The sequence below is a fragment of the Xiphias gladius genome, chromosome 24 (genome assembly GCF_016859285.1).
Source record: "Xiphias gladius isolate SHS-SW01 ecotype Sanya breed wild chromosome 24, ASM1685928v1, whole genome shotgun sequence".
Taxonomy (NCBI): Eukaryota; Metazoa; Chordata; class Actinopteri; order Istiophoriformes; family Xiphiidae; genus Xiphias; species Xiphias gladius.
This window is the reverse complement of record NC_053423.1, coordinates 20453961-20476465: the sequence shown is the minus strand read 5'-3', so window position 1 is coordinate 20476465 and position 22505 is coordinate 20453961. Positions and strand designations below refer to the sequence as shown.

At 42.3% G+C, this 22505-nt stretch overlaps 3 protein-coding genes across 7 annotated transcripts; 1 reads left to right on the top strand and 2 right to left on the bottom strand.

The window, feature by feature from the left end:
* Positions 1–2506: 2506 nt before the first annotated feature.
* zbtb22a (zinc finger and BTB domain containing 22a) lies at positions 2507–8003 on the bottom strand. 2 transcript variants are annotated; one of them, XM_040121448.1, is made up of 4 exons: positions 7937–8003; positions 5569–5787; positions 4663–5434; positions 2507–4096 (listed from the first exon to the last, which is right to left on the bottom strand). In XM_040121448.1, the coding sequence occupies exons 1-4, from the start codon at positions 7985–7987 to the stop codon at positions 2979–2981; spliced, it is 2160 nt and encodes a 719-aa protein (XP_039977382.1). In that variant the 5' UTR covers positions 7988–8003; the 3' UTR covers positions 2507–2978. The 2 variants fall into 2 exon arrangements, with proteins under 2 accessions (XP_039977382.1, XP_039977383.1); XM_040121449.1 differs by lacking the exon at positions 7937–8003 and adding an exon at positions 7262–7685.
* On the top strand, positions 7035–15455 carry scn1bb (sodium channel, voltage-gated, type I, beta b). Of its 3 annotated transcripts, none has more exons than XM_040121454.1 (7): positions 7035–7069; positions 8335–9350; positions 9486–9652; positions 10656–10893; positions 12237–12378; positions 13413–13487; positions 14932–15455. In XM_040121454.1, the coding sequence occupies exons 2-6, from the start codon at positions 9302–9304 to the stop codon at positions 13480–13482; spliced, it is 666 nt and encodes a 221-aa protein (XP_039977388.1). In that variant the 5' UTR covers positions 7035–7069; positions 8335–9301; the 3' UTR covers positions 13483–13487; positions 14932–15455. The 3 variants fall into 3 exon arrangements, with proteins under 3 accessions (XP_039977388.1, XP_039977387.1, XP_039977386.1); XM_040121453.1 differs by lacking the exon at positions 7035–7069 and adding an exon at positions 7908–8231; XM_040121452.1 differs by lacking the exon at positions 7035–7069 and having other exon boundaries at positions 7908–9350.
* A 138-nt stretch (positions 15456–15593) lies between these two features.
* Positions 15594–21496, bottom strand: naxe (NAD(P)HX epimerase). Of its 2 annotated transcripts, none has more exons than XM_040121451.1 (7): positions 21274–21496; positions 19264–19451; positions 19070–19178; positions 18638–18748; positions 17988–18098; positions 17445–17592; positions 15594–16336 (listed from the first exon to the last, which is right to left on the bottom strand). In XM_040121451.1, exons 2-7 carry the CDS (start codon positions 19434–19436, stop codon positions 16137–16139), a joined length of 852 nt encoding a protein of 283 aa, XP_039977385.1. In that variant the 5' UTR covers positions 19437–19451; positions 21274–21496; the 3' UTR covers positions 15594–16136. The 2 variants fall into 2 exon arrangements, with proteins under 2 accessions (XP_039977385.1, XP_039977384.1); XM_040121450.1 differs by having other exon boundaries at positions 19264–19454; positions 21274–21495.
* Positions 21497–22505: the final 1009 nt, after the last annotated feature.

Below are 22505 nucleotides of genomic sequence, written 5' to 3'. Positions count from 1 at the left end.
TCCTGAAGGACAGCATGTTGGTTCCGAGGCATAACTGTCATTTTTAGTTGGTTCATAAGAAATTACGTTGCCACTCTCATTTGTGCACGACCTGTTTGTGAGCTCACTTTAACCGTATTGTCAAAAGCACAGTAAAGGTGACTTTTCCTGAGGCTGCTGACACGTGGTGGTGCCACAGGAATAGGAACTGATACATAGAAAACTGAGTGTTGTGTTTCCTCTTTATGTAAAAATCCTGTTTGTTTTTTTTAATGTTCATCCTAACAGGAAATAAACACTTTTTGTTGTCTCTTAGTTCAGAGTTATTAAATGTTTTAAAATCCGACAAATCTCTTTTCATCACTACGTTTAAACTTTCACGCTATATGGGTTCCTTAGGCAATACAGCATGACAAACATTTAAAAATCTCCATTTTCAATCAGGTTTAAACAAATTGTTTGACATTTTGGGAAATACACTTATTCGCTTTCTCTCAGACAGTTAGATGAGAACATTGATATCATTCTCTCGTCAGCATAGTAGTAGCCGAAGACCGTAACAGGGAAAAAGCCCGACTACTCTAAAGGTAGAAAAAAAATCAGCAGCTCTAAAGCTCCCTAAATAACACACGATATCTCATTCGTTCAATCTGTACAAAAACCAAAGTGTAAAAACAACAATTTCTCATTCTATGGTGGGTTTAGCGAACCAGCTTGTTTCCCAAAATGTCAAATTGTTACAAGAAATAAGAAAAAGTTCAATGATCACTCCTCTTTGGTCCAGAGTGGAATCAAACATCTCTTCTTCTAAAACATTTCAAACCCTGATTACTAAAGAAAATATTTCATTTCTGACATTTGACCAAAGCGCTCTAGGTCACGTAATAATCATCGGGGTTCCTATGCACATCCATAAATTCTATGCAGCTGCTGGGGAACAATTTTCTGGACAAAAAAAACAAAATAAAAGAAACATACATTGCTGTCTCATTCCCAATTCATCTTTCATTCAACATGGACACAATGTTTGGATCACAGATGGTCGTCCTGTGGTAAACTTGAGTCCCCCGATCATCTCCAGGAGGAACATTCATGGTTGAAATGTCACGTCCATGTAGAAATAAAGAAATAGGAACACGGCAGCAGCGCGCGCGTATTTATTCCTCTCGTTGTGCAGGTGTTACAACTACAACTTTGACCCTATTAAATAGTACCCTGATGTTTGTAATCATGACATTAATGGACACCAGCTTCAAGGTTTACTGTGCAGCTAAATCTCTGGAGTACTGCATCAGCCCCTAACTCAACCCATTGCTCCATAACTAAACATGAAAAATCCTCTGGAGGCCAATCATCTATCTCAGACAATAATCCCAGATCACACACTGAAAAAAAACATGTTATCCGCTACATCAAGCTGTACGTTATGCTCCACATTTAATTGAATACCAAACAAGGATGAGTCATCCTCATTTGACTCCCCCGTCAATACTCACAAGCGGGAAAAACAATGTTTCTCATCGTTAGAAATAACGCTGAGATAAAACTTTTCAAGGACGACTGCCCCTAAAACCACAATTAGCACAGAGCTTCATCTCTCTCGTATGTAATGTTCCTGCGATAATTGGCTCTCTGGGCGTAGGGGGGTGAAAGGCAATTTTCCTGTGCTTGACACATTTTAGGAATCACATGGAGGGCTGAGTATACACTGAGCCTTACAGCCTTGGCCATGCAGAGCATTTCTCTGATAAGATGCAAAGATACAATCTCACAAGCTCGACCCAAAATAATTTTGATGTGATTTAAGCAGCTCTCATCACATTATTGTGATAGAAGGGCACCCGTTAATACCAGCAAACTGCTGTGCGATTCCCCATACTGTGTCCTAATTTGACCGGTTACATATACAGTGCTACTTGTAATAGCTTTCTTCCTTGTTGCCCCCTCTTTGATTGTCAAGACCTCGTTTGTCATTGAAATGGAAATTTCCATAGGCTGCCCCCCCCCGGAAAGCACCTGAATACATTCAGCGACAGTCCCATTCATCAGCTCGCAATCCTCCAGGGTCTCGGGGTCTTTTTATGATTCCTGAAGGACGCGCTCTTCAAACACAGTGCGGACGTTTTGCACGATTTAATCATGTGGACAGAGATGCGGCGGAGTTGAGCGAGAGAGACCTCTGGTGCTCCGCGACTGTGCCACAAAGGAACTGCCCTAAAATGAGCCACGGCGTTCTGGTGCGAGCCAAGCTGTTCCAGAACTACCCACAGCAACTTCCTACAGTACGCATAAATGGCATAAAATGACCCACTAAAATGAGCCTAAGTGCTTTAGAACCATCCACACTGTTCTAAAATGAGCCTCAGGGTTCCAGAATAAGCCTGTGTTTTAGAATGACCTGCTAATAAAATGACCCAGTGTTCTGTTCTAAAACGAACCACGATGTTCTAGGTAGAGCCTCAGTGTTCTAGAATAAATCCCAACAGTCACAAATCAATCAAACATCCAGAGCGTTTATATTACCATATATACCAAGATTTTTTATTTTACATAATGTGAGGAGACATCGGTATTGCACAGAAAATTTTTTTACACCCTTGTATTTCTTTTTTTAATGCAGGTCCCTGGCAAATAATTTATGTGCAAAACGCAAATGAATTTGATTCGGGCTCAAGAAGTACATTCACAGCATTGATGGTTACAGATGTACAGCTTACAGCATCACTAAACGAGAACTGAATCTATATGACACCGCACAAATGAAAAAGGATCACTTGAATGAAGCATATGATCGTTCCCTTTTTTTTTTTTTTTCCCAAAATACCCACAACATGAAAAGAATGCACATAAAAAGATCCAAACAAAAGCGGCTGCTCAAAGAGGCCTACTATGATTTGTGTCCGTAGACTTTTAAAGTCATCGTGTCATCCATTGTCCGTCATGTATGTATTTATGTACATACAGTTTAAGCGCCATAAACCTCTGTTTCACATTAATATTTAATTTCCGCTAAAGCTCTCACTCGCCTCCTCTTTAAAAACATGACTACCGGTGTCCAAATTTTGCGACTGAGTTCTGAGCTCATCCACAATCCCAGACACGCTGCCCAACAGCCCAGCCATCCCGTCCTCCATCTCCCCGTGAAAATCCACCTCCTCCACTTTCACCTGTCCTCCTGTTGCGAGAAAAGCTTCCCCCTCGTCGAATCCATAACTGTAGCTGTCATCCATATCCGCTGCTGCTGTGCTTGCGTTGTTGCTGTTGACTGAGGAGCTGGAGGCAAGTCTTTGGCATCGAGCTTGATGCCTGAGGAAGCTGTCTCTCCAAATGACTTTCTTCCCACACAGGCCGCACTCGTAGGGCCGCAGACCTCCGTGGGTTTTAAGGTGCTTGGTCAGATGGTGCTTCATCTTGAAGGACTTTGTGCAAACAGGACAGCCAAAAGGCCGCAGATTGAGGTGCTGCATCTTCACGTGCCGGTCACGCATACTCTTCAGGGTGTAGGCTTTGCCACAGTGGCAGAAGTGGACTTTTCCTGTGTAGGGGGTGCCAGCGAGGGAGACCGAGGATGACGAAGATGGGGTTGGGGGTGAAGAGGGTGGCGGGAAAGCAGCAGAGGATGGGGACAAGTGGCGACTGGAGGTGGGGGTCAATGAGCCACCCTGTCCCACGCTGGTGGAGGGCCAGTGCACCTCCGAGCCTGCCATGGTGAAGTCTGGAGACACAGGCACTAAAGGCCTCTGGGAAACCTGTCCTGTGCCATCTTCAATCTCATCGTACGTGTCTCTGCTAAAGGTCCCTTCTGTGAAACATTCAAAGTCCACATCCTCTTCCTCCTCATCTTCCTCCTCATCTTTACTGCAGTTCCCGCCCTCTCCTTCCTGTGGCCTCTGCTCTTGCTGAGACCAGGGACCCGACTGCCACTGCTGCCGGGCTTGAACAGGACAGGACGGTCCCAGAACTCCTTCACCTGTTTGGCAAGCATGAACGCTGGGCAGGTCTGAGGAGTGATCACTTCCTACCAAATCTCTCTGCGCTTTCTCCTTTATCACGTCCGCACTTGCCTTCCCTGTGGCTTGTAAGGCTTCCGCATTCTCATTTGAATCTTGGTGGAAGTCTGCCGGAGAAATGTAAAACAAATCAAACGCAGATAGCTGCAGTAGATTTATTAAGACTCTGCACTGAGAAGAAGAATAGAAGGAATATGTGACCCAACATGGAAGAAAAGGCCGACCATAAAACGGTATATTCAATCTCAATACTTTTTTGGTGGTAGTATCTAAAGCTGTCAGACACAGATGGCTGGCATGGAATGTTTGGTTAGATGTGTAATCTTGTTTATGTGCACTTTGATCAGATTTCTGATTTAAATAAAATTTTACCAAATTTGAACTATTTTACAAGCTGTCAAACTTTTTGTTTGGCATAGTAAGAGTGAACAAAGTCTTGGTTTGGTATCCTATATCATGTCACTACTATTGAAAAAATTGATACCCAAACTTAGCATCATATGGAAAAGATTAGCATTCACAACTACAGTAGAGTAAATAAAGATATAACATATTTTTAGCACAGAATTGTACGTTATGTGTCTCTAGTAAAGCTAAATAAGGGTTCTTTCATGGCATTTAGTCAGACAAACATTGTATATTCGTTAAGTAAAATTAGGCTTTCGTATCTTACCACAGTGTCCCATTTGTGCAAGGCCTTCCCTCCTCTCCACCACCTCTTCTCCTACGCCTTCATCTGCCTCAATCTCTCTTTTCTCATTCCTCCTCTTCTCTTGTGTCTCATCACTGTCTCCGCTCCCTCTGTTCTTATCAAGCAGTCTATCGGTGCTCAGCGGTGCTCCCCGCTGTTGAAACCTGACTTTCTGCTTTAATGTCTCACCACTGGGGAACGCCCCATGGTGCCGGCTACTGTGGCCAGGTCCATCATGTGCAAAGTGGCTAGTTTTTGCATGGCTTGATATCCATGCCTCGTCACAGCTGGTGTAATCACTCTCCATATAGCTGGGGAGCGTGTCGAGTTGAGTGTCCGCTAAGTGCTGGGCTGATGAGGGCCGGGGACGCCCCCATCTAGGAAACTGCTGCGGGCGCCTCCATGTAGCTAAGGGAGGCAAGGCATCAGGCTTCCTCTCCTTCCTTCTTCCCTCCCTTTCCAGATTCAAGCAGTCGGTGCTGCTTGGGGACTGCTGTCGAGATGCAGTGCCCTGGTGAGCTGCGGCGGCCTCTCCAGGGCTGACTTCTACTGAGGGCCGGGGCCTCTTCAAGATTTCAGTGCATTTGTCGACAATGTGCCACATCTGAAGGAAACTGGCCACAGTGACGTAGTTGACAATGTCATCGTGCACAATGCTCAGCTGGCCTGTGTAGGCAGAACTGAGGACGCTCTCAAAGGCGACCGGGTCCATAACTGAGGGCAGGGAAACAGTTGTAACATTCTTCAGTAACACCTGTTGAGGGATGGGAACAAAGTCATGCTGAGTTTGGGGTATCTGGACAGAAATGTGGGGTGAATGAAGTGGCCATAAAGCAGTGATACATTTTCATAATTGAATATATTGCACTCTGATGTACCCGTGCCTACCTGGTCATGGAAGTAAGGCGAAGATGCAGCGAGCACACAACGGTGGGCCCTGAAGACTTGACCTTGCACCTGGATGGAGAGGTCGCACAGCCTGCCCTCCTCCCGCTGGCGGTTCAGGTTGTCCAAAACAGCAGCACGGGCACCGGGGAAACACACCTGGACAGTCAAACCAGCTGGAGCTGCAGAAGCACTGCAGGTCGGATCCATGGTCACACAAAACTATAGAGAGGATTAAAAATTTACAAAGTGCAAAATCGAGCACTTAGTGTGTGAAATATCATGTCTCTATGCACTCTGCGGTTGTTATTAATTAATGATGTGTTTGGTATTTAGTACCTACATTAGTTTATCAATGCTTTATCTTATATAAAGTAGATGCTCGTAGTTTTCTGGGTTTTTCAGATCACTTTTCAATTCATTGTATGTGTTCTTGTACTTCCTTTTGTGGCTGTGACACTTAAATTTCCTTGGGTCGTATAAATAATGTTGATCTTATCATCAGAATTTTTGTTGTTGTTGTTGTAGAAAGGAAGAACAATTTATTTCAAGTAACTTGCCCTTCATATCAAGGGCATTTTTATTTACAGTATGTGTCGACTGTTTTGCGTAACTTACAATGTGCTCAGCTGGGCTGTGCTTTTTTATTGGACATTTAAAATACAAGTCGCTGTGCTGATAAAACATCACGCTAAAGACAACACTAAAACACAAAAGGCAGGTTTATTTTGGTAAAGGTATTGAAGCCAGATCCAAGAAAAAACCAAACAAGAGGGAAAGAAATAACAGTGACACTGACATTTAAATTAGGATAAACTGAGACATGGATTCATTATCTGGTTAGTTTAAGAAAATGTCAGAGCGCAAGGTGATATCAAGTTGCTTCTTTTCCCAGTAGACACTAGATTATGGATTATGTTCACTTCTTTATCAGTTAAGATAACGTGTTAAGTGTGTTTTTTTTTTTCCTGCCTGCTTACACATATTAGTCATATTTTTATGATTATCTTTTATTTATCTTCGTGTTTTTGTTGTATGTCCAGGTTATCTCATTGGACATTGTTAATGGTACAGTGGGTAAGTTCATTAAGAGCCACTAGAAACCAGAGTCAAATTCCTTGTATGCGTAAACATACTCGGCCAAGAAAGCTGATTCTGAAAAACAATTAATGTGAAGACATCAACTTGGTCTTTAGGAAATTGTGTGCAGCATTTTTGACTATTTTCCAGACAATTAATGAACCTGATCAGCAGAATAATTGGTCATGAAAATAATAGTTGCAGCCCTGCTTTTAATAATAGCTTAATTTGTAATCACTTGATGGTTCTTCTGTCAATCATTTCAATCATTTTTATTGCTACTGTCAGATAAGACAAAAGTATAGATAGCAGTTAAAGCTATTTAATGATGTGCATCCCAAACTGCAGTGATTTCTGATGAGGAATTAGCTTCCACCTGATGATCACTGCGAAATTTAGCTAGCTAATGTTAGCTACTTCCAAGGTAGGAAGCACATAGTAAACATAAATCGTTAAAAATAGTAGTATTAACACGATGTCTGGTTACAGAACTATAAAACAGCTTTCCTTGTTTTTGGGTCGACTGCTACTTTGTGTTCGTTCATACAGACACATGCCTGCGTTAGCTTGTAGCTAACACAGCTAGCTAGCCGCTAACATTAGCTTAGTACTTTACCTTTGATATGTCGTACGTCGAGTTTTTTGTTTTTGTTGTGTACTTTATAGGGGACGTCGCTGGCTATTTGCAGGGCAACATTGTTATTCGTGAATTCCACGTACAAAGTGCCATCGCCTGTTTGTGTAAAAAAAATACCACGCTAGTAAAGGCTAACGGCAGCTTGCCCGTAGGCTTAGCCGGTGCTAGCTGGTTGACAAGCAGCTTCAGCATCCTCACACACGACGTGAGTGGGTGTTTGGTGTGAAAGTTTCTTTTGAGTTGTAAAGAAATGCCATAAGACTGACTGCGTTGTCAGGCTTTAGCCGCAGGAGACGCTTACGATGTATTGGAAAGGCTGTTTTCGCGGCTTTACGAGCGGTTTTTTCTCTCTTTTTTTGGGGGGGGAGGTTATTGTGCCTTCTGCGGCCAACTTCTGCTGACGGAAGGATGCCAGCACTGGATCACCCCTCCCCACGGGGGCTTCAATTAAAGGGCCAGTTCACCGTAATGTCAGCGCTTCACCCTCACCGCGACTCTTAAAAACCCTTTCTTTTTCTCATCTAATAAGCTACTGTCGCTGGGCGAGCCACCCAAAAAAAAAAAAAAAAAAAGCCGAGCTAGTGTCAGTTTAAAAAAAAAAAAAAAAAAAAGAGCAGCTGGGGCTGAAGCTCAGTCGGTCGTCGCATACAGCACCTGCTCGGTCACACACGCACAGCCGTTTTTACCGCAGTGCATCTGCAGCATCCCCTGAGCGGAGAGACAGCGGTGCCGCTGTGGCGCAGGAGAAAACACCGTTCACTGAGCACGGGACGTGTTTATTGTCCCCAAAAAAAAAAAAAATTGTTTTGTTTTTTTTTTTTGCTCTTTTGCGTGTTTGTGTGCGTGCGCGCGTGCGTGTGTGCGCGAGGCTTTTTATCCTCGCGCAGTTTTATCTGAAATGCCAACACGACCGAAGCATCTCTCCCACGAGCACGGGCTCAGTAGATAGGTGAGATTACGAAGTCTTTCCACGTTCGGCTGCCATCGCAGCTACAGGACAGCATTTTTATTTTTTTATTTTTTATTTTTTTTTATTTTTTTCCCCCCCGAAGGGACACGACTCAGCTCGAGGAGAGGAGGCATCTCATTCGGGACAGTAAGCTCTGATTTCAGTGTTGCGATCAAGGGTAATTGTTGTTTTTTTCTTTTTTTAGGACCGTTAGACTGGTCTTTACCGCTGGTAGCGCGTAGCCTGCGAGAGGTAGCCATTCGGTTCCTGCCACGGAGCACCGCAAAATTAATTGGGCACCGGGGCATGTAAGTGTATCGTAGACGTTTCAGTCAGTAGCTGGCATGTTGCACATTCTTTAAACGCACCTACATCGCGATTTCGCCAACGTGAGGGAGCAGGGCATGTGGCCCCGGGCAGGTCTCACGGTCGCGCCGCGCATCCCGCACTAGGACCTCAGGAACAAAGCTCATCAAATCTCAGGGTGTCGGTCCGGGCAACACTGTGAGTCACCGGGCGCCCGGGCAGTTTCGCGTGCCGCCCGGCGGCGATAAAGCAGAGAGCCCCCCCGCTCGAGTGCGTTAGTCCGGTCAGAGATAAACTGGGGGCGGCAATAATTTGTGGCAATAAAATTCCCGCAGCCGGCAGGAAACGGTCGCTGGCTTGAGCCAAAGAACCGAGACACCGACAGGGGGCTGTTAGGACATCATAAACAAATTTAGGTGTATATCGGAGGCCTGTAGACAGATACAGTTTTTTTTTTTGTTGCACTTTACAATGCATGATTAGCCGCTAGCTGCCGGGCACGTACAGGTGACATTAGCCTGCACTTTACTGGCGCACAGCTTCTGTGAAATTTACAGATAAGCTCCAATCTTCTTAAAACATAGAAGACAAACCTCTTGCAAATATCCACTCAGTTGTTACGAACTTGGAGGTGCTCGGTTTACGAGTGTAATAGGGGTCATTAGAGGCTTCAAGCCACAATCTTTGGGAGCTCTAGTGCTAAAAAAGGCCGTACTCTTCGAGGAGCCTAGTCCAGGAAAACATCCAGTCTAACATCCGGTGACATGGCAGCATCACACCTACTGCTCCTTTCTCTGCTCTGCACGCTGCTCGGTGAGTTGAGCTGTCTCTCTGTAGCCTGCATATTTTTGTTTCTACCTCATGTTAACACAGAGCTAACCCCCAAAAAAATAAAAAAAAAATGTAAATGTCAATAACTGGCTGTCTCTCTTTTTCCTTTGTAAACAGTGGCCCAGTGTCATGGGGCCTGTGCAGAGGTGGACTCTGACACAGAGGCGGTGGCGGGCAAGGGCTTCAAGCTGGGCTGCATCTCCTGCAAGAAGAGAAGCGAGGTGGACGGCAGTGCCTCTGTCGTATGGTACTTCAGGGCCAACGGAGAGGCTGACTTTATTCATGTGAGTGCAAAAGCCACCGTTAATGAAGCGTACTCTTGGTCTGATGCCGGCAGGAATGCGGCTTCTTCGGGGCGGTTTGGTCGTCCAAGAACGCTCAGAACCCAACTTGTCCTAGGCTACGTTCCTCGGGACACAATCTATTTGTACATGTGTGCATATGTAGTACACACCCAAGCTGTCTTCCTCACCCACACTCGCGCATGCCCTCATACGAGGCTTACCGTCCCCGATCACATGATAGTGTCCAGCGCTGAGGCCATCGCGAGGGTCGGATGGAATCAATGGTGATGTTTTACGCCACGGAGATCATTAAAGCTCCAGAGATGACACACCACTGCTCTGACCTTGTGCCGGGTCGGCTGTTTGCCCCTGGAGTGCATGCCGCGATAATGCAGCTGCATGTACTGCATGTTTCAGTGTAGCATTTATCCGGATACAGAGGCCGTGCGTGACAAGCTTTGATTTTGATTGCCAAGCGAGTCCGCTTTTGACAAAACAGCGGCAAGTTAGAGGATTGTTTCGTCCACAGTTTTTCTTAATGCTCCTTGGTGTGGCACGAGGAACTGATCATCTCCAATGTACACACAATATCTCAGCCGCAGGCACAGACGCTGCAACCGCTTCAGTCCCCCCCTCAACACTACTTGCGTTGTACGCTGAGTATTGTGTATGGAGAGAATGACAATAAATTCTACTCTGAACCTTGAACATTGACACGCACGCATGCATCGTAAGACTTAACTGATCCCCAAAGGGGACGTTTACATTTTACAGCAGCACAAGAGGCAGTCTAAAGATGTACAAAACATAAATAACTATTTAAAATAATAAATTCAACAAAAAGAAAAGTGAGGAAATGACAATTCAAAAGCTGTATACATAATATACACCCTATACAGTATACGTTACAATTCTAAAGCCATATACATGATTTGTGCATTGTGCAAATATAAATACGTGCAGATGTAATGACTTTCTGTCCCATCGTGTCTGTGGCCCTCAGATCTACACCTATAACGAGTACGGCGCCACCATCGAAAGCGAACAGTTTTCGGATCGTGTGGACTGGAACGGGAGCAAGAGGAGCAACGACATCCAAGACGCGTCCATATACCTGCTCAACGTCACCTTCAATGACTCGGGCACCTACCGCTGCTTCTTCAACCGCGTCCTCTTCTACGACAACTATGAGTACAACACCGTCGTCAGCAAGGTGGTCCACCTCACTGTGGTGGCGAAAGGTATGATGAAGTGACCGCTCGGCAGCGTGGCACTTGTTCTGGGATATGAGCGGGGGTCAAATCACTAGTAGCCGGATTTAGGGACATGCCGTGAAAGAGTTAAAGGACATTTTACGATCTGGAAAAAATCTTATGGTCATTAAGGGGAAGTATTTAACCGGACAAACTCAGTGTTAAGTTTTAAGGTACATTGTGGCAGATCAACTGTCTCCCAGCGTGTCTTTAATGCATTTACACTAATATCCGATACCTATCCGATGCACCCACGACCCATGAAGTGATTAAGCAGGTGGTTGAGCCTGTCCCGACCGGCGTGAGTGCAGCATGGTTTGTTGTCTGGTGGCGTGAGGGCTTTTTTCCCCTCGAGATCACTCTCTCCCCAGGGCGTTAAATACAGATCATGCTGTATAAAGTCATACGTGGGGCTGACGTGGGCCTTGTGTATTACGGAGGAGTCGCCTCCTCGTGCCACGAGCAGGGAACATCCCTCATCGTGGATATGGAAAGAGAAAACCCGGCTCCTTGGTTATGTACAGTCTTCTGTAACTGCATGCCATCCACAAAACAGTCATAGACGGTACATTCTTCTTTTACTGTGCATATTGTAGGCCTTTAAGACAGCGCCGACAAAATTATAAAGGAACAATGCGATGGTTTCGTTAACTTGATACACGTTCAGTTATTTTAAACCAACCATAAAAGCTGCAAAATAAGGCAAGTGTTGTTTAGGCTACATGCATGACCAAAATAATATTTGAAATAAAGGGAAGATTTACAGTATATGACGTTTCCTCCATCATCCGCTCGCACCGTCAGTATGAAGTAGTGGAGAAAGACCAGCATCAGTGCAGCCTCGCCGTCTGATGGGTTTTTCATTGTCCACTTTGAGTCCACACTAATTAATTTGTGATGGCCCTTGATACGGCGAACGCTACACGGGAAGAGGCAGTTTGAGCCAGCATCTGAAAAGCAGATCTTTCTTGGCCTCGGGTAGCTTTGCGCTGTCATTTTGCATCGCTTTAAATGTTCTAGAAAGGACTGGTGGCAGATGTATCAAAATGTAACGCCAAGTGTCAGACCACTATGTTTCACAGGTGGCCCCGCACAGTATCGCAGAGAGGACTCTTCAACAATCAGAAATCAGGAAGAATTGAGCGCAGTTTATTGCATCTTTGACCAGACAATGCTCTTACAACATAAAAGCATACTGCTACATACCTGCACACCGTAGGCCGGATGTTTCCTGTTGAGGGGTACACCCGGCGCACTTTTTTTTTTTTTTTGCTTACCAAGAGCCTGATCGGTTTGTCTAATCAGTTGATTTCCTGCCGCCCCCTGTGCAGCCAGCAGAGGAACAGCTTCCATCGTGTCAGAGGTCATGATGTATGTGTCCATCATTGGCCTGCAGCTCTGGCTCCTCATAGAGATGATATACTGCTACCGAAAGATAGCAGCAGCCGGGGAAGAAGCGCTACGAGAAGCCGCGTAAGTATTTTATAACTCGTCCACTCACACAGCCTTGTGGCATGTGAAAGCTTGTAACTCCAGTTTTTTTGTGATTTGGTGATTTTGACTGTTTTTTTTTTGTTTTGTTTTGTTTTTTTTATAGGTTCCCTCATTGTTTAATGCAAACCTTTCAATGACATCAGACATTTAAAAAAAAAAAAGGGCTGGTCAAGCTAAAAACCTATAGATGCATTTCTCCGTTTTTGAAAAGAGATACAATGTTTTTATCCAATAGCAATAAAACCATATAAGAGTATGTGTGTTTTAGAGCCCACACAGTAACGGATTTTTGAGGCAGATATCAACAGATATTTGAGAGCCTAAAAAACCCAATTACAGATAATATCAACCGATATCAGTTTTTAACTGATTAACACAAAGTATAAGCATTTTTGAGTTACCGAAGTTATCGAAGCTTATTATCTTAGTGGCCTTGTTTGTCTTGAACCCTCCTGACAGTTGCTGACAGTTGAGACAGGCGTGGATGGTACAAGTAAACTGAATAGACTTTGCACTTATTGTCTTGTTAGTGACTTCCTGGCGTGACTGGGCCTTTACTTTTAAAACTTAACAAATTAGTCCCACTGATGAAAATAATGCTTTGAAAAGTGTGTATTTCCCTGTGAATCTGCCAAGCTTTATTCGTGTCCCATTGCTGAAATCAAACCTATAATTTAAACGTATACCTGTACATGCTCTCTTTGGTTCATATTTCTCTCATCTAGTTCACCTGTCCTCTTTGTTTACTTATTTTTAACATCATCAGTGTTTCCCTCGTGTTTTCTTCCTCTGTCTATTTGTCTACTGTCGTGTTTTCGTCTCGTCCTTCCCATCATCTCATCCTCCTCCCTAGTCTAAACCAGAACCAAAACCTCCCTCCTGCAAGTCAGAGAAGGAACAAAGGCCTGTCACACGATCATAACTGTGTTGTTTTATTTTTTGCCCTTTTCAACCATGTCACTGTGATAAAGTAAAACATTTGTAATTTGTTTTTTCTTTTCTCTTCCTTCCAGAAATGCTGAATATTTAGCGATAGCCTCGGAAAGTAAAGATAACTGTGCAGGGGTGCAGGTCGGAGAATAGCACAGGTATGTTGTGGTCTCGTGGTGAAAATGCATCTTTGCAGCATCTTTCCAAAATTGTACTGAATATCTGCCATTTTATGAAGCGCCACAGTCTTTCGTATAATGTGTGTCTCTATCAGAAACAGGAAGAAATCAAATTTCCATTTTGTATTGTACTATATCAGGTACACGGGTACCTGATATAGTACAATATATCAGGTACCTGTGTACCTGAAATTTGGGTACTTGTTTGGTTGGAACCAACCTGTGTCCATATAGTAGCACCAGGTATTGAAAATGGACAAAGATCAAAAGCTAGCATTGAATAATCATTCAGATTCATCACACTCTACTTATTCTTTGATCAGTTCGGCAGTTTTTTGAGTTAAATAATAATTTTGTCATTTTTAGACTCGTTGGGCTGTGTCTTCTTATGTGATGTATTAAAGAGATGTGTAACATTTTAGGAAATATTTTTTTTTTTTTTGTTTTTGTTTTTCTTGTTGACAGTTACATAAGACAAATGACAAGACAAATTTATATTTGGGTTTTTGTACCGATTTAACGAACGAGCTATAACGTGTTAATGAGTGAGCTTTAGGAGTGCTAATGGTACAAATTTTGCTTATATGCAATAAGCGGATTTACCCAAATGTCAGTGTATACGTCTGACTACTCTATCCTCTCAATTTGGCAGGTGTCAAAAGACTCTCTGGTTAGGTCAAAGTTAAATAAAATAAAAATAAATACATTTAGGTAAAATTCTTGAGCAGCCGCTCGTGTTAAGACAATTACCACCAAATGAGAAGTTTGAATGTGTTAACTGAAAAAAGTTTTTCTGGTATATTTCTGAGAGGTATCGAAAAACAGTATCAGCACGGAACTCTTCTATGTGAGCTAGTATTGAAAAATCGCTGCTCAGTCCTACGATACCAGCCCTTATCGTAACGCACTTATCAAGAATCTGTCCTAAGTTACGCTGTCTGTTGTTTTGGGTACACCTAGCCAAAATTAATGTCTAATACAACTGCCCTGCAACAAATTCTACCTTCATGAAGGTTTTAATGTTCAGTTTTTGTTAAAACGGTTTTTTGAAACTAATTTACCAATGTTTTGTCATTAATATAAGTAAGGGCAGACTAAATATTAGAAAAGCTTCTCAGTTTAAGACAATACAGTTCAGCAGCACCGCGAACTACATCCTCAAAAATGACCACACAGTTGAATCAACGCCTCTGTGAAACGGTTTCAACAACAACTGATCGTAACATTATAACCTTCATGAGAAGAGGATTTATTGCAGGACTGTTGCATTAAACTCTGCTCAGTTTAGCCTGGTGTATCTAATAAACTGGCAACTGAGAAAAAATCTTTTCTAACATTTACTGAGGAACTGGATTTTCTATAACCAAAGCGGTTTTGAATGTGAGACAGTAAATCCACGAATACGTTCTGTCTTTATCTTCAGGCTTCTTCCACGGACTGAAAACATCCTTCCACCCTCTGACCTGCATGAAGACAACTTGGGGAGAAAAGTCCTCCTCCTCTCAAGCCTCTGTTTTACCTTTTCCTTGACAAAGATCACAAATGGATATGACATTCAAAGAGAGCATGGTACCAGCACTGTATATAGTATTCTGTGCCCCAAAGCATGTTCTGCACTGCAAGTGAGAAACCATTATGCATTAATGAGCCACACGGTCAAAACCATATTCTATACATACAGTATTTCTTAAAATATACGTAGTCATACATTTATATAAAACGTAAGCGGTACTATGGGGGTCTGTTGGACTCCATGGCGATGATTGTAGAAGAAAGGTTTTTACTAAATCACCACCACCTAATGTATAAATAATGAGACACACAACATGTATGGTAAAGTTATTTATAAAATAGAATGTAACGGGACTATGATAGACGATCTTTCCAGTTGCTAGTTGTACACTGAAACCTTAAGATGTACTAATAAAATCTGAGGAAAATTCACGAGATGGAGAAGTCTTCAGTTGATTGTCATAAGGAATGTCACCAGAGGACGCACCGATTTGTCTGATTAATATTTGGAGAGTTGAAGAGTTTAAAGGATGACTGTTACAGAAAATAATAAACAATGATTACAACTCCCAATCATGTTTATTATTTATTTTTTTATTATTTTCATGTAGTTGAAGCAAACACCATGTTCAAGCTTAGTGCTTTCACGGGAAGACAACTCTTGCAGAGAGCTAATATAGCTCTGTTATAAAACCTTACCGCCTTAAACTCACTCCCACAACCACTCAATCAGAAGCAGTCAAACTCCCAGATCTGAAGGAACAGTTCAACATTTAGGAAAATACACTTTCCAAAAGGTTAAATGAGAAGATTGATACCTCTCTCACGTTTGCACGCTAAATTTGAATCAACAGGCAGCAGGCAATAGGGTTAGCTTGGCATAACGACTGGAAAAAGGAGAAAACAGCTCATCTACCAGCACGGAGCCAGACTAGCAGGTTTTCCACTGCTAACTTAGTCAACCTCTGGCTCCAACTCCGTACTTGATGTACAGACATGAGCCTGGTATTGATATCCTCGTCTAACTCTTAAGGAAGAAACCAGATGAGCATTATTTGCCAAAATGTTGAAATATTCCTTGTAGAGACCCTACAGCTTTCCATTCCTAAAAATCGCCTACAGCTGTAACACACAGTCCGTGCCGGGGTACTGAGGCAGGTTGAGCTGGTACTTCTTTTCCAGGCCGGGTGGCACAAAGCGGCCTCCAAGGAAGTGGTATCGTCCTCTGAACAGGGAGGCTGATTTCTTGGGAGCAGTGAGAGAGATCAGCATGTCGGGCTGGAGTCCGTCCGCGTTGCCCAGCTCCACATCCCAACCTTTAAAAACAAAAAAAGACAAATGGGATGTCACAGTCCAGTCCAGGCGTTTTCTCTGTACAGTATAAAGTCTTGACAGTCTGGTCATTAGTCTGACAGGGGCGCTACAGGCAAGGTAAAAGGGTCACCAAAATCAAATGGTTTCTTCCGTCTTGGGGCATGAGCGTGCACATCAAATTTAACGTAAATTCAGTGGCTGATTTTCAAGGTACGAGGATGAAGGCAACCAAATAAAACCAAAACCCTTCCGCATAATTGCACCTCCAACCCTGCCAACTATAGCCACTTACAAAGTAACTTATCAGTGTAAAAAAATGGCCACATTTAGTGTTCATTTATATATAATAATAAAATTGATATACAATGAATTAGGCATGTAATTTTTCAAACTTTCTGGGGTTTTGAGAAGAGAAACCAACAATCCAACTTTCAACAATCACTCCATTATCGAGTATCGATCTGATACCATTGACCAACCCCCCCCCACACACACACACACACACACACACACACACACACACACACACACATTTAAAAAAGCTGTACACCTCACTGCACTGAATCATTTTTCTGTAGGGTCTCCTGAGGCCAGGGATGAGCTGTGGCACTGAAAACTTGAGTTGGCAGCCCATCACAAATGAAAGACTGTAACTAACAGTAAAAACAGGTCACCTCTTGTTTGCTAGCCTATCAGATCTGTGCATCTCTACTTTTGAGGGTGTGTTCATGTATTTATTTACTTATTTATTTTTAAATCACTATCCATTTCACATATATTTCAATGGGAACTGTCTATTAGCAGAGGCGGGCTCCTTTAAACATTGAGACAGGTTGAAAATTTCAGAAAAGCACTGAATAATTTTTTTTCCTCAGCCAATCAATTACTTTGAGTCTGAAGTTCATCTTAACCTCAACAGACAATGAGAAAGTGCCAGTGGAGACTTTATAAGCAGTGGAACGCCAGAACATCAGGTTAACGTGACATTGGCTGTTGGACGGCGGTTTTTCACAAAATTAAAATTCACCAACATCTAAGTGAGTACTCTTTTTCTTTACATGTTGTCATCTTCTCCTTGTAAAGTTCCTTGTAGAATGTGTGAGGACAAACCTGAGGGGATGTCGATGCTGGCTACGGGGACTGTGGTCTTATTCAGCACATTTAAGATGGAACCAAACGGCTCTCGCACGGCCCCCTTGAAGCTGAAGCCGAAGATGGCATCTACCACCACGTTGTAAGCCTCATCGATCATTTTGGCCTGAGAAGATAATTATAGCCAGAAAAATTCATTGTTTTTGTTTACATTGCCTCAAAAGGCCTTAAAAACATCTACCTTTTTACTAAAGTACAAAGTAAATGTGTGAAAAAACCCTGACAAGGTGTTATAAATTTCAGATCTGTATCTTGAAAACTTCTGCCAACATGTGAAGCCGCTAATCCAGATTGTGCACAATCATATTACTGCAACAAAGGCTCTGAACTATTTTCCCAACAAGGATCATTAAGGCTCCATCTAATCTAAACTGAAACCTCATTTAGCAAGATCGAAAAATGCGTAATTCAGTACTCATTCAGCTCGAATTAAATTTACACTCATAAACACAATAAGCGGAGGAACTTTCGTCACCACTGCATCACTGATTAACACCAAACCTCAGGCATCTCAGTCAGGAAAGGGATCTCCATTTTCTGGCACTGTGTTGTCAGGCCCTGGAACAGCGGTTTGTTTGGCCTCTTCGGGTACAGGACGGTGGGCTCGTAACCCTGCAGGAGGACACAATGCACGTAGAAAATATTCTTCTCACTGCGACAACTCACATCCGCAAGTTAGGTTAAAGCAGGGTTAATCTCCACTCTGCACAGACTGGAAGTCTGACACTTTGCAAAGTAAAACCTTAAATGGTTTTCTGTTAATGCTACTTAATCGCCTGAGGTCAGAATCTCGCCAAATACACTAATGGAGCATTAATCTAGTATGCTGTACAGCAGGGGTGGAAGAAGCACTCAGGTACTTCGGTTAAAGTTGTAATATCTAGGTGTGAAAATACTCCATTACCAATAAAAGTCCTGCATTCAAAATCCCACTTAAATAAAATGAAAGAATTGCTATCAGCAAAATGTACCTAAAGTAACAAAGGTTAAAGTACTTGTTGTGCAAAATGGCCCCTTTCATATTGCTATTAGTCAGTGAAACCTCAACCCATAAAGACAGTACTTAAGTACAGTACTTGAGCAAATGTACTTAGGTAGATTACACTGCTGCTGCAGATTGTCTTACTGTTACACCAGTGCAGGAAACTCACAAAGAGTTTAAGGTGTCGGGCACAGACCAGGCCATCGCCTCCGTTGTTCCCTGGTCCACAAATCACCAGCAGAGAAGGTCTGGCCTTGACCAGAGAAGTGAGCGGATAGGCCTGCAGAAAAACCACCAAACAAAAGAAAGAAAAAAAAAGTACAAAATCAAGACGACATCTTCAGATTTCTTGTGTTGTCTGACCAACTGTCCAAAAAAATGAAGATATTCAGTTCAGCATACAGTTCGTTATCCTGCATGACAGAGAAAAACATCAAATCATCACATCTGAGGAGACGGAACCAACAAATGTTTGGTGTTTCTGCTTTTAAAATACGATACGATTATCAAAATAGTCAATCGAGTCATTGACTAATCGTGATGCTCTGCATTGAACGTAGTCATTTTTATTTCAAAATAAAAGCCTCGACTGAAATCTCACCCGTGTGATGGCTGTGGCACAGCTGAGTCCAGCCAGCTCCATCAGCTGGTCCACGCTGAAGCCGTACTCACTGAAGAGCTCCTCGTCGATGTGCTGGGCCTCCTCCTGCCTGTGGAGCATCTACAATTCAGTATGGACGCATATACAATCTGTACGTGGTTTTACCGCTCCGTGTACAGGATATAAAATCTTACCCGAGATATTTGATGGTCTGGGCCATGGTGGATGCTGCTCTGCTACTGAAACGGTCCCTCTTGTGGTTGCTGGCTGCAGGGGACAGTGGGCATGTCCCTGTCTGAGCGAGAACTGCAGCGGCTCGCGAGGTCACCAGGACGCCGAACCCAAACAGAGCCCGCGCACTCAACATCCAGAGGGATCCAAACTGCTGGAACCAAACCCACACCGATCACACGGCTCAATGAACTGATAGAAGCGCAACGGCAGAGCCTCCGACAGGACAAGAGGCTGTTACACGAAGCAAAGCCTGCGAGCTGCTGTCCGGGCAGACAACTCGAGGGTTGACGTACATTTTCCCCACTGATGGAAGCCCTGTGCTCTCAGCTGCTGCTCAGTATGCTTTACAGAAGGCGATGAAACACAGCTTCTTTAAAATAATCTGTATAGAAAACAACATTAAACTGCACAATAAAATGCGTTTTACCTTCTTCAGTCTACGTTGTACTTTAAAACGTGAATTGTCTGTCTGATTTTGTAATTCTGGCTTGGTGACACGTAACGATCACCTTGTGTCACATCAGATAGAATCATACTGAAGTGATCAAGTACGACTGATTTCATTATCGATTAATATGTTGACTATTTTTGCGATTATTCATTTAATTGGCCAATCTAATAATCTAATCTAATAAAGTCAAATCAAGTCGATTTATTTGTAGAGCGCATTTTAAAAAACAACGAGGTTTGACCAAAGTGCTTTACAGAGAGTTAAATGATGGGCTTGTTGGACTGATGATTACAATCAAATTAATAATAGCATAGAATATCTTGAAAAAAATATAACACAAACAACAAATAAAATACAAAGAAAAGTAGTCGAGGTAAAAGGGAATAAAAGCATGAACTATAGTCAACAGATGTAATATGTCAGATATAATGATTTTTCATTCATCCAAGGTTCAATTGCTCTGTGAATTAGTTCTGCTGAAACAATTAGCTGATATTGGATAGAGGGTTTGCAAACAAATCTGCTAATGGATTCATCATTTCAGTAATTTATCAAGCAAAAAAGGACAAATATTATGTAGGTGCTGCTTTGGCATTTTTAACCATTTGCTGGCATTTAACAGATTAAATCAAATAATTGACAAAGAAAATAACAGTGAATTAAAGCCCTAATCTGAGAAAGGATACAATTTTTCACCCACAAGAATCTGGAACAGCAAATAGGAAGCACTTTTACTTGATAAAGGATCAAGAATCAAAATTGTTGTTGACTGCTTTTTTTATTACTTGACAAATCAATTATTCGACTAACTGTTTAGTAGAAATAATTAGAAATGAAGGCTAAAGGGGACAGGAGCTTTTTCTGTCTGGGCACCGCTAATACGATTTCTTATAATCTGATACTATTTTAATAAGGCAAACTTGTGCATACATGTGTATACTGTCCTTTGTTCTTACTATTTGATTTAATGTTGTCAGTTTGCCCTTTGTAACTGCTGATTTTGATCAGCGCTGTATAAACAAACTCGGTCATCATGATTATGAATATCAAGACAAGATAATGAACAATTCTGTTGTTTGATTTCTACATAAAAAAACAAAACACACACACACACACACACACACACACACACACACACACACACACACGCGCAAAAAAAATCTGCCCCAAAATAAAATGATACAGTTTAGTGGACACCGTTCTTCTAACTAACATGCAGCGAAAATGTAATAACCACCAGTTTGAGTAGTTATTAGGTGACTGCGCACATATCAGGTGATATCAATACAAGCCATGCTGATATTATTTTATGCGATATAAACATTATATTTGTTTGTGTCGCTCTGCTCCGCCGGTGTCAGCTTTACTAAACGTACTCCCTAACTTTAGCAACAAGCTAACTCGCCCTCGACGAGCGTGACAGCGACACTCTGGTATGCTGTCGTTAAGGGTTCGTTGAGTTAAAAGTTTTACAGACAAATAACGACTCGAAAACACAGAAACAACGCGCCGCTCTTACCGACTTCAGCTTCGGTTTCCTGGCACACAGTCTGCGGAAGTTGTTTGGCCAACGTTCGCCACGTACGGGCTGCCGGGTCGCTGCGCGACGGAATATTTAATGGGGCTCGCCGGACGTTAGCAAGCCCGTCCTGGAAAACAACTCCCGCATGCGCCTGTGTCCCTTTTAAACGGCGCAGAGACGCCAACTTACGGGTGAAGTATGCGCAGCCCTGAAAGTGTCGCCTACTTCCGGTTTTAAAAAATAAATAAATAAATAAAAAAAAATTAAAAACGCTGCTCTAATTTCAAAATAAAAGTCGTCCCTCTGGTTCGAAGTACCGTGCCAGATGAGAGATTGAGTAATGCTCTTATTATGGAAAAGGAAAGTGGTGGTAGAAGCATTTCCTTCCGCGTCATTGGAAACGCTGCACAAAAATAATCATACACGTCCTGCATGTAAAATTTGGCTGGAAAAAGAAGTGTGGAAGTATTACCAGTAAAATGCACTTAAAGTATCAAAAGTAAAATGATACGTGAAGTATCAAAAGTGAAAGTACTCACAATTCAGACTGGCCCATTTCAGGATGTTGTATTATTATTATTATTGTACAATTATTAAGCATAGCAACATTTTATAGTTGTAGCTGTTCAAGATTGAGCTCATTTAATTTTCTTTTTCAAATTTTACTGAACAGATAACAAGCAAAAACAAACGAAGCCAGGTCTTATACAGAAATAACAAGTTACAGTTACAACACAGTATCAGAGTGGACAAGAATATTATATAAAAATATTAATAAAGTACATAAATTAGGTGTTTTACAAGCGTTCGTGTTTTTAAAACATGGCAGCATTTAGATGCAGGGCTTGGAATCTATGTCGGGTACTAAGAAATGACTGGATTATGATTGGAGAACTTACATTTATAGATGTGCGTTTTTGCCAACAACAAAATCAAATGAATCACATATAGCTCCTTGTCTTTAACAAAAGAATAAATAGCAAAACCAAACAGCCCATCTTCAAAGGAGAGGGAAAAAGTCTGAGTCAACATGTTGAGTAATAAGTAAACATCTTTCCAAAAACTTTTGAGAATGGGGACAGATCCAAAATAAATGGATCACATTCAAACTGCTTTACTGTTGGGTCATTTAATTAACTGTCAAATGATGCATCATATTTCATACGTTCAAATTCTATATTTTCATTATAGTCTTTTTAAATAAGCATCATAAAATGGTAACACTCAAG